General features: G+C 43.5%; 1 protein-coding gene across 2 annotated transcripts in view; it reads right to left on the minus strand.

Annotated features, from left to right (window-relative positions):
- Positions 1-13300, minus strand: part of Kdm1b (lysine demethylase 1B) — a 55568-nt gene that overhangs the window by 20926 nt on the left and 21342 nt on the right. For both annotated transcript variants that reach the window (XM_023712087.1, XM_023712088.1), the window contains exons 8-13: positions 10825-11059; positions 8435-8619; positions 4202-4378; positions 3773-3847; positions 1482-1619; positions 231-402 (exon numbers count right to left, since the gene is read on the minus strand). In XM_023712087.1, the coding sequence (XP_023567855.1) occupies positions 231-402; positions 1482-1619; positions 3773-3847; positions 4202-4378; positions 8435-8619; positions 10825-11059 (982 nt within the window). The remainder of the gene's footprint in view (positions 1-230; positions 403-1481; positions 1620-3772; positions 3848-4201; positions 4379-8434; positions 8620-10824; positions 11060-13300) is intronic.

Raw genomic sequence — 13300 nt, forward strand, 5'->3', positions numbered from 1 at the left:
AAAAAAAAATAAATAAATAAAAATAAAAAAAATAAAAAAAACACCAGCTACTGGGCAAAGTATGGGGCACATGGCGGAACACCGGGACCCCTGGGTAAGCCCTCCTCCAAATGGGATTCAGGTAAGGCTCCCTACTGCTGGTGGCCAGGCTCACATGGGAACCGTGCAGCCACCATCAGGCTTCGTTAGAGTGCGACCCTATGCACAGGCAGATTTCCTTCTCCCCATACCTCCTAAAGGGACGTCCTGGAGCTGAGTCTTGTCCTTCCTCCACTCAGAGACAACATCCAAGAGAGCATTAAAATGAAAATCCATGCGCTTGTCAATGGTGGGGTCTGTTATTCTTCCACCTTCCTGAATTAAGTCACATCTTTCTCCAAATTTATGCATGCTGATGCCAAGCTGCAAAAGAATTAAGAAAAACAAGGTGAACATTTTCCCAGGGAAAAAATATTCACAGGTTCCAAGCTGCAATCAGACAGAGTTGTCATGAAAAAAACTCAAAAGTAAAGCTGAATGTCCTTCATGGGGAAGAACCGCAAAGCAAGGCAGTCAGCAACTGGCCCAGGATGCCCAGCACCTGCATTTATCAGCGCGACAGTGAAAGCGCTGCTTCTGTGCCCTGTGCCCTACGCTACCGGCCACTGTCTTCATGAGACTCTGCCTCCTCTGCAGAACTTCATGGACATGAACACAGACAACAGATCCTCAGAGATGCTGAAAATGGTTTACTGCCTATCAGTAAATGTCTAGGGAGAAAACCTTGGCCCAGCTACATTGCCAGATACCAGACAGAATGCCCCGTTAATTCACTTTCAGATAGCATTTTTTAAATTAGTAAGTATGCCCCCAAATATTACATGCAAAATATCCCTGTAATTTTTTTCCAGTACAGGGCTGAATGGCATTTATACTGGACTATAGCCCAGTGCCAACCCCAATTTTCTTTTTTTTTCCCCTGTGAGAGGGTATTGCTAAATTCCTAAGTTGCCCAGTCTGGGTCTGAACTTACGATCCTCCTGTCTCAGCCTCTCCCAGGGCATTACAGATGTGTAATACCAGGCCCTGCTCTTAATGAACTATTTAGAACATATTTGCACTAAACAATTAAGAAGCCTATCTACTAAATCTGGCAACCCAAATCATAAACTAATCAAGTGGCCTACAAATAGCACACAAATAAAATTAACGCTCTTGGAAAAAGAAAATCCTTTACAAGCCTTCACAGAAAATTGTCATTGTTCCCATTTACTCTGCAGAGAGGATGAGGGGCTGTTATATGTCATCCAGGCTCAAGGTACACTAATCCTGTGGATCTTTTTGTTGCTGCTAAGGATGGAACCTGGGGGCTCAAGCCCGCCAGACAAGTGCTCTTACCAATGTGCTACAGCCCCGATGCATGCAATACTGGACTCTGCATGAGCAAACCAAAACAATTTTTTTTTTCCTTTGGCTACAAAACAAATCTTAAAGAAACTCACTTGCTCACACATTAATGCTACTGGGTTATTGATACAGCCATTGACAATCTGCGGTCCTCTTCCCACCGTAACGCCCTTGAAAGATTTATCATCCCACACTCGGCCTCCAATTCTATCTTTGGCTTCCAGGATAGTCACCTAGAAAGACAAGCAGGGATCCAAGAAGGACAGCTCGGTCACCAGGGACAGTATCACAAAATTGCAAATGATGAGATTAAATTACTCCCATAATCTATCGTTTTTCTCAAGTTGCAACTTCAGTTGAGTTTGAGCAGACGCCCAAGCAGGTGCCTGGAACACTCAGGTTCTGGGGAGAAGAGCCTGGCTGCTCCGCTGCAGGAATCCCTCCTGCTTTCTCTCAAAGCAGGTAATGATCAGGTTCTACCAGTTAATGAAATGAACTTTGAAAGATTTTACTAAGTGATGTTCTGTAAGAGAAAGTGAACAGCTAGGTTAAAGAGCTGATTGTCCTGATATATCTATGCATACAGGAAAAATTCCTTTAGCACAGCAAATCGAATTTAAGTACATGAGGCACAACTATTATTATTGTGTTGTTGTTGTTAAATATCCACTGGGTATAAGGATGGGCTCAGGAGTAGCCTGAACACGCGAATCCCCCGCCAAGCCAGTTATCTCCCTTCACACTTCTAGTGCACGGGGATGAGAAGCTGCTCCTACAGGGAACGAGCCACATCTTACCTAGAGCCCTCGAATTCTAAGTGCCTCAGCTCCCTGGGTTGCATTTGCTGAAAATCTGAGACTTACTTATTACAAGACCAGCTTTGTAATTTGTGGATCCCTACAAGCACTACTTTAAATTGCTCAAGAAGAGCCCTCCAACTTAGCTGTCTCTTGGGTTACTTACAGGAATCTATCTCTAGTTCCAATCTTCAGAGGGATGGTCCCCAGCTCTCTCCCTCAGTACTTGGAAGCAGTACTAGGGTCCTCTGGACATTCTTTGTCAGCCTTAAACACTCCTCTACCTAGGAAGGCTCCGAGTCACAGTTCCTCCCCCTCAACCCTTAACTCTGACTTCAACTGATAACCAAACCATCCATTTCTCACTTCTTTCCCTCGAAGAGGAAGGCTGAATGTCAGAGATAGCTTCTGTGGACCTGGGCAGTAATAACCCTCCCTGCAATATGTTCTGTAGATTGTTGCAAGTAAAATACAAAAACTTTGGCCTGTTAAAATAATCACCTAAGACACTTTCCAGTTTAATACTAGAAAGAAAATATTTCAAAAAGCAAACACTTATAAATCAAACTCAGACTCCTGTTTTGTCAGCAATATAATGCAATCCTCAAATATGGTCTTCCATCCAAGCAGGAGAGAAATCTCGTAGCCACAGCTATGGGAAACTTTTCTCAGCAACTGGTCTCAAAAACCTTCATTGTGAAAAACGAAGCAGCATTTCTTTTAGCCAAAGAGAACAGTGAAAACGTGAATGCAATTCTATAAGTGCTTTCAAATTAAGTTTGAGCAAGAAGTATGTCAGAACTAGCAAATCAGAGTATCTAGGAGGTGACGAAATAGGTTAATGGAAATTAATGTTGAATCACATGATTTTTTGTGTATCACAGGCTCTACTGTAGCCAGTTGTGCAACTCCCAAGCTATCCTTAAATACCCATAATTCTACAAAAGCCATAAATTCTACCTCATCCAATGAACTGATTATCTGCTTCCAAAAGCAAAGACTTTTCTTTTCCAGACTAAAATTTAAAAACATATCTTTGATTTGCACCAGAAAAACAAGGTATTTCAGAAACTTTTATCTAAGAAACAGTGAATTTCTATGTTGTCTGCATCTCAAACCATCTACTCTACTGTGTTAATGATAATCTGTCAAGAACTTCTGCTTTAATATAAAGTTAGAATTTCTTCCAACTTGCTCCTAAGAATCTAAAACTCTCTGAAGCTGTGAAAATTTCTCTTATTCTACCTTTCTTCTGTTAAATCATTTTCAGTGGCTGGCCATGTGGTGGTGCACGCCTGTAATCCCAGCTCTTGGGAAGCTGTAAGCAGGTGGATCACTATGAGTCCAATCTAGTAGTGAGACCCTAAACACCCTGTAGACCCTTCCCTAAGATAAAAATAAAAAATAAAAATAAAAAATTTAAAAAAAAATCATTTTCCAATGATATAACTTTTCTAGGGTCTGTTATAAAGGTATAATGAACTTAATATTCTTCATTAAAATTAGGATCTAGTTTCTAAGTCTTAGAAAACTTGAACCAAATGAGCAATTCACCATCTGTTTCCACCTACACATCCACAAAATCTTACCTTAATTCCAAAGTTATGCAGTTGTCTAGCAGCGGCTAGCCCTGCTGGACCAGCCCCAACAACGATGACTGATTTCTGAAAAAAAGCAAACAGCAGGATGACAATGTACCACTAATCATTCTGAAGGTACTAATCACCAAGGGACATTAGCTCATCTGCATTTCTTTGAAGTCCTTAGAAAGTTATATACCTAAAGAACATGGAGTACCTATGGTAGTACTGCTTAATCCCTTCTCCCGTTTTTTTTTTTTTTTTCCTGCCATATGGAGAAACTATACTTGGTATTCTCTTCTTTGGAAAAATATTCTACAAAAGTCTTGGTTGTGAAAGTTGTATGGTGGTGTGGTTTTTCCTAGTATTACTAAGAGTGAACACCATGGTATTTTATCATGATCAACAGCAGTGATATTACTGAAGCCAGTCACCTACATTGTGATAGTCTTTAGGAAGAAGGTACTGGTCGGCTCCCACGGTAAGAACTCCTGTGTTGATGAGACCTTTCCTTGTCATAAAATAGAGTATCCTCTCCACTTCCTGAACACACCGAATACGCACGAGACCCCGGACGATGATGTGAGGAATGCACTTCTGAGGAGTGAGAGCTTCCTGTGTTTGGAAATGAAACCAAAACCATTAAAAAACAAAACAAAACCAAGCTCAAGAAACTCAAATCAATATCAAGAAAATAAATATCTCAACTTAAAGCAGGCAAAGTAGGAGCTAGGGACGAGCTTGCTTCGCATGCATGAGCCTGAACTGGATCCCAGAACCACAGGAAGGCAGGGGGCAAAGAACCTAAACCGACATTTCTCAAAAAACATATACGTGTGTGGCAACATGTATATGAAAAGATGCTCAACATCACTGTTGACCAGGGGAATGGAAAATCAAACTACAATGATACATCGCCTCACTAAATGGCTATTATCAAAACAGCGAAAGGGACCAGGGATGCAGATCAGCAGCAAAGCACTTGCCTGGCTCAAGCCCAAGTGCAAGGTCCAGGGGGCGCCAAGTGCTGCTGCGATGTGGAGAAAAGGGCCCCTTTGCACACTGGCGGTGGGAACGTAAATGAGTACCCTTGTTGTGAGAAAAGTGAAGTTCCACAAAAAAATGAACCACCATTTATTTTTTTACTTTAACTACTACCTATCAATCCTACTACAGGATATATTCCCAAAAGAAACATGCTAATGTACGACTGAGCTATCTGCACCTATGTTCCTTGTGGCATTACAGTAGCCAAGACATGAAGTCAAATAAATGCCAACCAACTGACGAGTGGACAGTGACAAAACTAGCCTATTTATGCAATGGAATGTTACTTGGCCTTAAGGAAGGAACTCCTGTCCTTTGCCGTACACGGAGGAAACTAGAGGACCTTATGTTAAATGAAATAAACCAGGAACAGAAAGGCAAATCCTCTACACGCTCTCTCACTTACACGTAGAAGCTAAAACATGAATTCACAGAAGCTGGGGGCACAATAGGACTTCACAGGGACAGGCACGGTGGCACAGAAGAACATACAGGTCAGAAATTAAATACTCCAGTTAAGGAGCAACAAGTTCAAGAAATTTACTGTACAACATAGTGATTAAAGTTAGTAACACACATGGACCTGAAAATCAGAGTACATTTTTTTTTTAATTTCAGTGAGACTAGAAAAATAACAAGTCATTGGAAATAATACAAAATTTCAAAAAAAAAAAAAAAAAAAAAAAAAAAACAACAACAAAAAAAAACCCCACACCCCAACATGATAGGTTCAACAATGGTTGTTATATTGCACACTGTTGTCTTCAATGTAGTTGCTCAAATAACCAGATACAAGCATTGTCTCGGTTACTCATCTCTCGTTGCTGGGACAAATACTCGACGCTCCAAATTAGGCAAGCAAAGGTTTATTTCACTACAGTTACTGGAGGTTTCAGTCCCTACTCATCTGGCTCCAAGGCAGATCAGCACATGGTAGAAAGCCTTTCATGGTGGCAGCAAAAAGCAAGAGAGCACGAGCAAATGGGAGGAGCAGCGGCAACAATGGCCACAGGGAGCAAGGCTGTCTCCCTGAAGTCATGCTGGCTATCTGCCTCGTTTTGGGTGCAGCACTCACACCCATAATCCCAGTGGATCGTGAGGTAATCACGAACTCTAGAAGTCCACCCCGTGACTGCGTAAGGCTTTGGGGGGACACCTAGAAACTGGTCAAAATAAAATTTCAAGCATTAACTACTACCTTCAAAAAAACCAACTGAAATTAGTAGCGCAATCATCTTAGCTAGCCTGTGTACACGATTTCCCTTTCCTTTTTTTTTCTTTCTTTCCTCCTTTCCCTCATCCCATTGTTCATTCCTTTTGAGCAGTTTCTTTCTCTCTCACTGTATCTACTGCCCTTTCAGATTTTATTTACCTTTTCATGTTCTTACACTATGGAGACAATATGATGTTTACACACGTGGGTCTGATTTATTTCACTTATGAGTACTGTCTATAGTTGCATCCATTTACCTATAAAAGCCTTGAGTTTATCTTTCTTGATAGCTAATACTTAAATTTTTTAATGTCCTCAAAAAATATGTAAGCTTTGACAAAAGGATGTACAAAAGGTGGTACAGGGCTACAGGATAAATCCTGAGAGTACTTGGCTGACCTTATCAGATACAAAAGTTACATTTCTGGGTATATAGGTCTTGCTTTATCTTGGTCTTAACCATCCAGCAGAAAAGTATAAAAACGAGATATATAAAGTAAATCCATATTAATATGATGAGCTGTAAAAGGCTCAAGTCAATAACTTCTGATGATAACCCACTAATATTATAGACTGCTAGACAGTGTTAGATTGTTTAGTTGAATTCAAACACCTCTAGTATTTATATGCCAATAGAATATTCACCTCTGACAGGACAAAAAAAAGGATACAAAGGAAAGATCATTTTGTATTTATATATACAAAATAGTTAGGATAAATTTATAACTACTTTTGCTTAATTCAATGAGAAGAAAGAGGTGTACTAACAGTGTTTGGACAGAGTATCCTGTCTGCTTCTTGTACTATGGATAACCACTAAGAAGATAACAATGTACAGTGTATTGACTATCAAAACTGTCCTATTAATCAGCTGTGAAACTGTCTCATTCATATTTATTTCTCAATAAAAAAATTTAAAAAATGTAAGCTTTTGGATATATTAAACAGCTTTACCTAGCCATCCCATAATATACACAAATTTCAAAATGTCATGTTCTATACCATACATAGATATAATTTTGTCAATGCAACAATAAATTATTTTAAATCTTGATTCCTCAGAATGTTGACCATAAAAGTATAATCTAGTGATTCTACTACTAGGTATATACTCCGAAGGATTAAAAACACATGTTCAAGCAAAATGCCCACAGCAGAAATGTTCAAATAGCTAAAAAGTGGAAACAATGCAGTATGTATGAGTGGATAATCAAGACGGGACGTATCTACACGGCAGAATACTGCTGCGCCGTGAAGTAGCATGGCAGTCTGGCACACAGCATGGTGCAGACGAGCCTCAAAAGCATCACACTAATTGAAGAGCCACTCACAAAAGGCCACACAGTGTACGATTCCATTTGTATGAAATGTCCAGAACGGGCCATTGACAGAGAGAGAGAGAGAGGATTAGCAGTCACCACAGGCTGGGCTGGGTGGGGTGGTACATAGCTAGCCAAGGTTTCCCTGAGATGATGAAAGAGCTCCACAGCTACAGTGGTGACAGCCATACCACACAGGATGTGTTCATGGCCCTGGACTGTACGTTTTGCAATGGGTAAGCAGTAAAGTGTTATATGTATTTTACCACAATAATAACAAAACTGCACAATAACTCACATCTAACATTTATCATTAAGATAAGAAAAACAGGGAGGTTTGCCTGGTCAAGAATAAAAGAAAAATGGACAAATGAACAATGCAGCAATTTCCACTGCAACCTAAGCTTCCCCTCACAAAAAGGACTTTTTCGAGGGATGTGGTAGCAGGCCACATCACCTTCCCAACTCAAAGGCCACTAGAAATCTAGGCTGCTCCAGATCCAGATACTGGCAGCAGCAGAGGTGGCTCTCACCACTAGAAACAGGCTGGGGCACTGGTTTAGGAACCTACGCCTTCTTTGGTCGCCCTGGCTTTGGAAGGCTTCTGGTCCATTTCAGACTCAGCTGAATAAAGCCTCAGCCTAGGATGGGATCACCAAAGGGGCCTCCTGCCCCAGGCTTGTCCTCTATTTCTTGTCACCAGTTCCCATCTGGAAATGTCTACAAACATACTGCTTGGCCATCCCTATTCCAAGAATCTGAAAACTGAAATGCTTCAAAGTCTGAATGCTAACACAGTAGTCAAAACACTTCAGATTTTGGAGAATATCAGAATTTCAGATGAGGGAGGCTCAACATGCATTTGGTAGTCCCAACCGGGAAGTGTTACTGGCATCTAGAGGTAGAGGCAAGGGTTACTGCTGAGTGTCCCGTGGTGTGTGGGATGACATCTCGTGCCCCTCAGGAATGACCTGCCCTGAATGGTAACTGTGCCAAAGCTGCAAATGCTGCTGTGAGGGCTCTGTCCAAGGTGGCGCCTCTCCTTCAGTGAGTGCTCTGCCCACACTGGGCACTGAGCACAGCCTTCCTTACCTTGCAGTTTGTGTACCACAGGGCGAGGATGAGGTTTCTCAGAGCCAGGTACATGGTGGGGTCCCGGGAGTACTCAGGAAACTCATAGAGCTCATCCAGTTCCATCACATCGGGCCGCACGCACAGGGCTTTGCCACACTCATTGGGCTGGTAAAAAGGCTGGAAATACCAGTTCATGCCTGGAACTGAGAGCAGACACAAGCAGGCACCTCCTGCAGGCCGCAACTGCCAACTCCAGGAGATCTAAAGAGCAAAAGCAAGCAAAAAGGGCAGCCCAGAGCAGCTCCGCACCACCTGCAGGGATGCTTGCTTCTTCCATCTAGCAGAGCAATGCACACAGCATGCAACACTTGCCCAGTCTCTCTCCTCAAGGCATCCTCACCCTTAACATCCACAGTGGAAAATTTTTAAAAAATCTTTTATTTATGTATTTACTTGGCACAGGGTCTCACTTTACAACTCAGACTCACAGCAATCCTTCTGTCTCAGCCTCCCCAGTGCTGGGATTACAGGCGTGCACCACCACGCCTGGTTTCAGTGGCCACTGTGGCACGCCTGGGGCTCCGGGGCCAGCACAGCATGTGGTATGGGGGCTTGAGCCCAGGTCCTTGTGCTTGCCAGGCAGGCACTTAGACCACCGAGCTATCTCCCCAGAACCTAGGAACAATTTTTAATTGAGCTGAAAACATATTTTGTCAAATTTACCACTTTAGCCAAACTGCCATGCAACAGCGCTCTAGAACTTCATCCTGCAAGACTGAAATGCAACCCCTGAACAACTCCGCAAGGAAACCTATTTCCAAAGTAACTGTTTTGGGGAATCCTCCAACTGTCAAATGGAACCATCACTGTGTCCCAAGGATGGGCTCACTGTATGGAGGGATGCACTGTCTCTCTGTTTCAAGGACTAGAGAATATTAATATAACAGTTATGTACTTCTGCAACGCTGGGGAAATGCTGTAAGGCTGCTGTTTTCTAACCTGCTTTTTAAAACTTACAATATCATAAACATCTCACATCCATAAACAAGACTTCAATGGCTATAGGATATAATGCCACTGTTACAAACAATGCTAAAGCAAATTTCTTTACACATAAATCTTTGATTCATTCAATGATTTATTTAGGATACTTTCCTACAGGGCCAATAGGAGTATCCACTGAGTCCCAGGGAATCCATTTTAAGCTTTTTGATGCACTCTGCCAAACGGCCCTTCATAAATGCACACGCACACTACCAGAATGTCACAGCCATGACACCACACCTCCCTTAATTACCACCTTAACTTGATCTTCACATGGCCACTTAAGAGGGTCCAGTGTTACTTGTTAGAAACATTAAGATAGGGCTCCAATGTAAGTGTATTTGCACCATCAAAAGTACAGCCTGTTCATGCACGGGTGGTAGAGATACAGGGCCTGGGGCTCCCTGCTTTCCAGTCCACAGTGAGTGTCACCCCTGCGCTAACCTGAAGTTCTGAATTCTGAGAGCTGAGCGCCAGTGGCATCATCAGAGGCACAAAGAAAAAGTGCTATTTACGCAGTTCAAAACTAGTAGGTCGGGGCCAATGAGAGAGCTCAGCAGGCTAAGCACCTGCTTCGACAAGTGCAAGGACTGGGGGTTCGATTCCTGGGCCTATGTGATGCACCAGTCCCGCCCCCAGGTGCCCTGAGCCAGCCACCGAGTCCAGATGTGGTGGCGCATGCCTGTAATCCCAGCGCTGGAGAGGCTGAAAACAGGAGGATTACTCCGAGCTGCGTAGTGAGACCTTGTACCAAATACATAAAAAATGAGTAAATAAAAATAAAACCAGTACGTTTCTTCTGCTAAGTCAGAGTTCCTACGTTCATTACCTTACACAGATATCCAGCTTTCCAGTCAACACTCATTAAACCCGTAGGTAATTAACGGATGAGTTTTATGGCTCCTCCAAGCTACTGCTGAAAGCTCAAGGACAGGCTACCAACGATCTGACTGACAGTCATCAGGCTCAGTGTCCTTGAGCAAGCAGGACCTCTGGGGGATCACAAGCCCCCTGCTCAAGTCCCTTACATAAAGTGGCATGGTACTCACATGCAACCTACATTCAACTTTTAGCTCATCTCTTACTTCTAATACCTAATGATATAAATGCCATGTAAACTGCTGTGCTGCATTGTTAGGAATAGTGACAAGAGAAAGCCTGTTTATGTTCACTGCAAGCATAATTTTTTTCCAGACATTTTCTCTCCAATGGATTGGCTGGATTCACTGATGTGATGGGAATGAAACAATGAGGTGCTTCATATAATGTCTCGGACATTTAAAAATATGTATCTTGCCTTTGCTTTCCCCTACATTAGTGGGGAAATACAGGGGGAAGAGAAGGAAGACTAGGGCAGCTCTCACCAAGCACAGAAGGGGTTGCCTTGGAGGGCTCCAGGCGCCTGGGGCTGGCATCGCCGGTGGTGGCAGTGGTGGCGGTGGCAGTGGCTGCAGCGCGGTTTGTGCTGGTACAGGAGGGACTCATGCCCACGCAGTCCGGGTAGTAGGCAGAGAGCAGAGGCGCTGCCACACTGTCTTTCAGCAAAGGAGGCAGGATGAGCATGGAGTACCACCAATGGTTGGAAACCTCTGACACTCTCTGAAATGAACCAGCAGGAGAAAGGGAGCCAGGGCAGAGAGGAAACGCACATGCAGGTTAGGCCAAGGACAGACAGGTATCTTCATTTCATTCATCCTTAACCCTGACTCTTCCCACAACTTACTTAGCACTGTATCAGAGTTGTGCAAGTACAGATTTAAAAACAAAAATGGCTTGTGATACTAGAGATGTTTCCTACCCAAAGTCCTCCCACTATTCATCCTCCCCTCCCACATTCTCCCACGAGGTAAGTCTTGCAGACGCCTCCGCATATTATACTATAAACCTGTTGGAAAGCCAGTGGAGAATGTATCTCTGTGCCATAATCCTCCATCATCCAGCTCTCTTTTTCACTTGGAATCTCATGATAATTGAAACTGAAAATCTGGGCCTGAAAAAACAATTATCCTAAGCAGCAGTCAAGCATGACTTTTTTTTTTTTTAAAGCATTACTGCTTTTGGGCTAGCCAAATACCTCAGATTAAAGCACCTGCAAGCAGGTGCTGGGGCCAGGGGTTCCATCCCCGGGCCTGCCCAGCCCTAGCCCCACCCCTGTAATCCCAGCTCTTGGGAGGCTGTTAACAGGTGGATCACTATGAGTCCAATCTAGCAGTGAGACCCTAAACACCCTGTAGACCCTTCCCTAAAAAAAAAAAATATATATATATATATATATATATATATATTACTGCTTTTGCCAAAAGCTACTAAGAATTGTGGAAAAGTATACTAACCAGCCAACTGCAGAAATGAACAAAAGAAACTGCATTTGGTCTTCAAATGTGTGATCATATTCCAAAGGTGGCTTAAATATGGATCAAAGCACCCACAGTGACTACTGAAATGAAAATAAAACATATGTGGCCTTCTAAAGCGACACTGCCACTGATCCCTGCTTCAGTCAGTCTTGGCTAACTGAATGAAATCTTCAGCGTTCCCTCCAAGAATACCCAGAGTCTGGTACAGAAGAGCCTCGAGCCGAGGGACTCTCCATTTCTAGGTCCCCAGGCTCCAAACAAAAGCTATCTGCCATCAAGTAAGTGGGTGAACTTGGAATCTCAGGCTGGACCTAGTTTGAAGATGCCTTCTGTTTGTTTTTCAGCGTTCAAGTCAAAAACATACTTCGGTTCCACAGGCACACTTACAACACGCGTGCTTCATACACCCATCTTACTTGCTTGGCCCCAGGCAGCACGTGCGTCGGCAAAACCTCGGCCCTCAGTGCTTGTTTTAGGTCGGCCTATGCTTCCCCAGCCTGTGCTGTCCCCCAGGAATGGGCCCCCTATGTCCTTCCCAATACACCGGGCCTGACAGCCCACCACTGCCTTGCTAACTCAGGCCGAAGGGAACTGCAGCTGAGTAGTCAGCTCCTGACACCTGGAGCAATTAGTGCAGTGGGCAGGGCCTTGGAAAATGATGTGCCACAACGGTTGGAAAATGAGTACCACCTAATCATTTCCATTTGCTGGGTCATATGGCTCAGTAGGGAAACTGAGTCAGATCTGCACAGTCCTGTCATCTTGCTGTGAGCCTGTTTTCTGTAGAGCCTCCCTGAGGGTATTTCAACCCAACTCCTGCATGGTGTAGCAGAAATTAGCATTGACGATTAAACTAGCACCTGCTCTTGCCAGTCAGTCACCAAACTTGGTTACAATAGTGTCAACATGTCCAAAAATTCCCACCCTCACAGACACCACTAAAGAGACTGTAGTCAATATAACTGATCTATTAGGATATTTAATCAAATACCCATTGTATTAGCTTACTGTTCCCCAAAGGTTCATGTCCTCCACAAACCTGAGAATGTGACCTAGGCGAGGCCTGGTGGTTCTCACCTGTAATCCCAGCGCTAGTGAGGCAGTACGCAGAAGGACTGCCAGGAGTTCAAGGCCAATATGAACTGTATAGCAAGAATCTCAAAAAACCAAAAAAGAAAAGACTGTGACCTTATTTGGAAATAAGGTTGCTGCAGGTGTTAGTAATTACAACCAGGTCACACTGGATCAGAACATGACCGGGGCCTTCGTGAGAAGAGATATGGAGTAGGGACGATACGGGAGAGATGCCGAGACCCTACACCGCTGGCAGAGCCTGGAGCAGAGCATCTGCCCTCCAGCAAATGCCAACCACTGCTGGCCACCACCAGGAGCAGGAAGAGGCAGGAAGGATCTCCTGGGCCATTGGTACCCAGATTTCACAACCATGAGCAAACACACTGCTGTTGCCTCAGCTGCCCAGTTT

The sequence above is a fragment of the Octodon degus genome, unplaced genomic scaffold (assembly GCF_000260255.1).
Source record: "Octodon degus isolate 3935 unplaced genomic scaffold, OctDeg1.0 scaffold00023, whole genome shotgun sequence".
In the NCBI taxonomy this organism is placed as follows: domain Eukaryota; kingdom Metazoa; phylum Chordata; class Mammalia; order Rodentia; family Octodontidae; genus Octodon; species Octodon degus.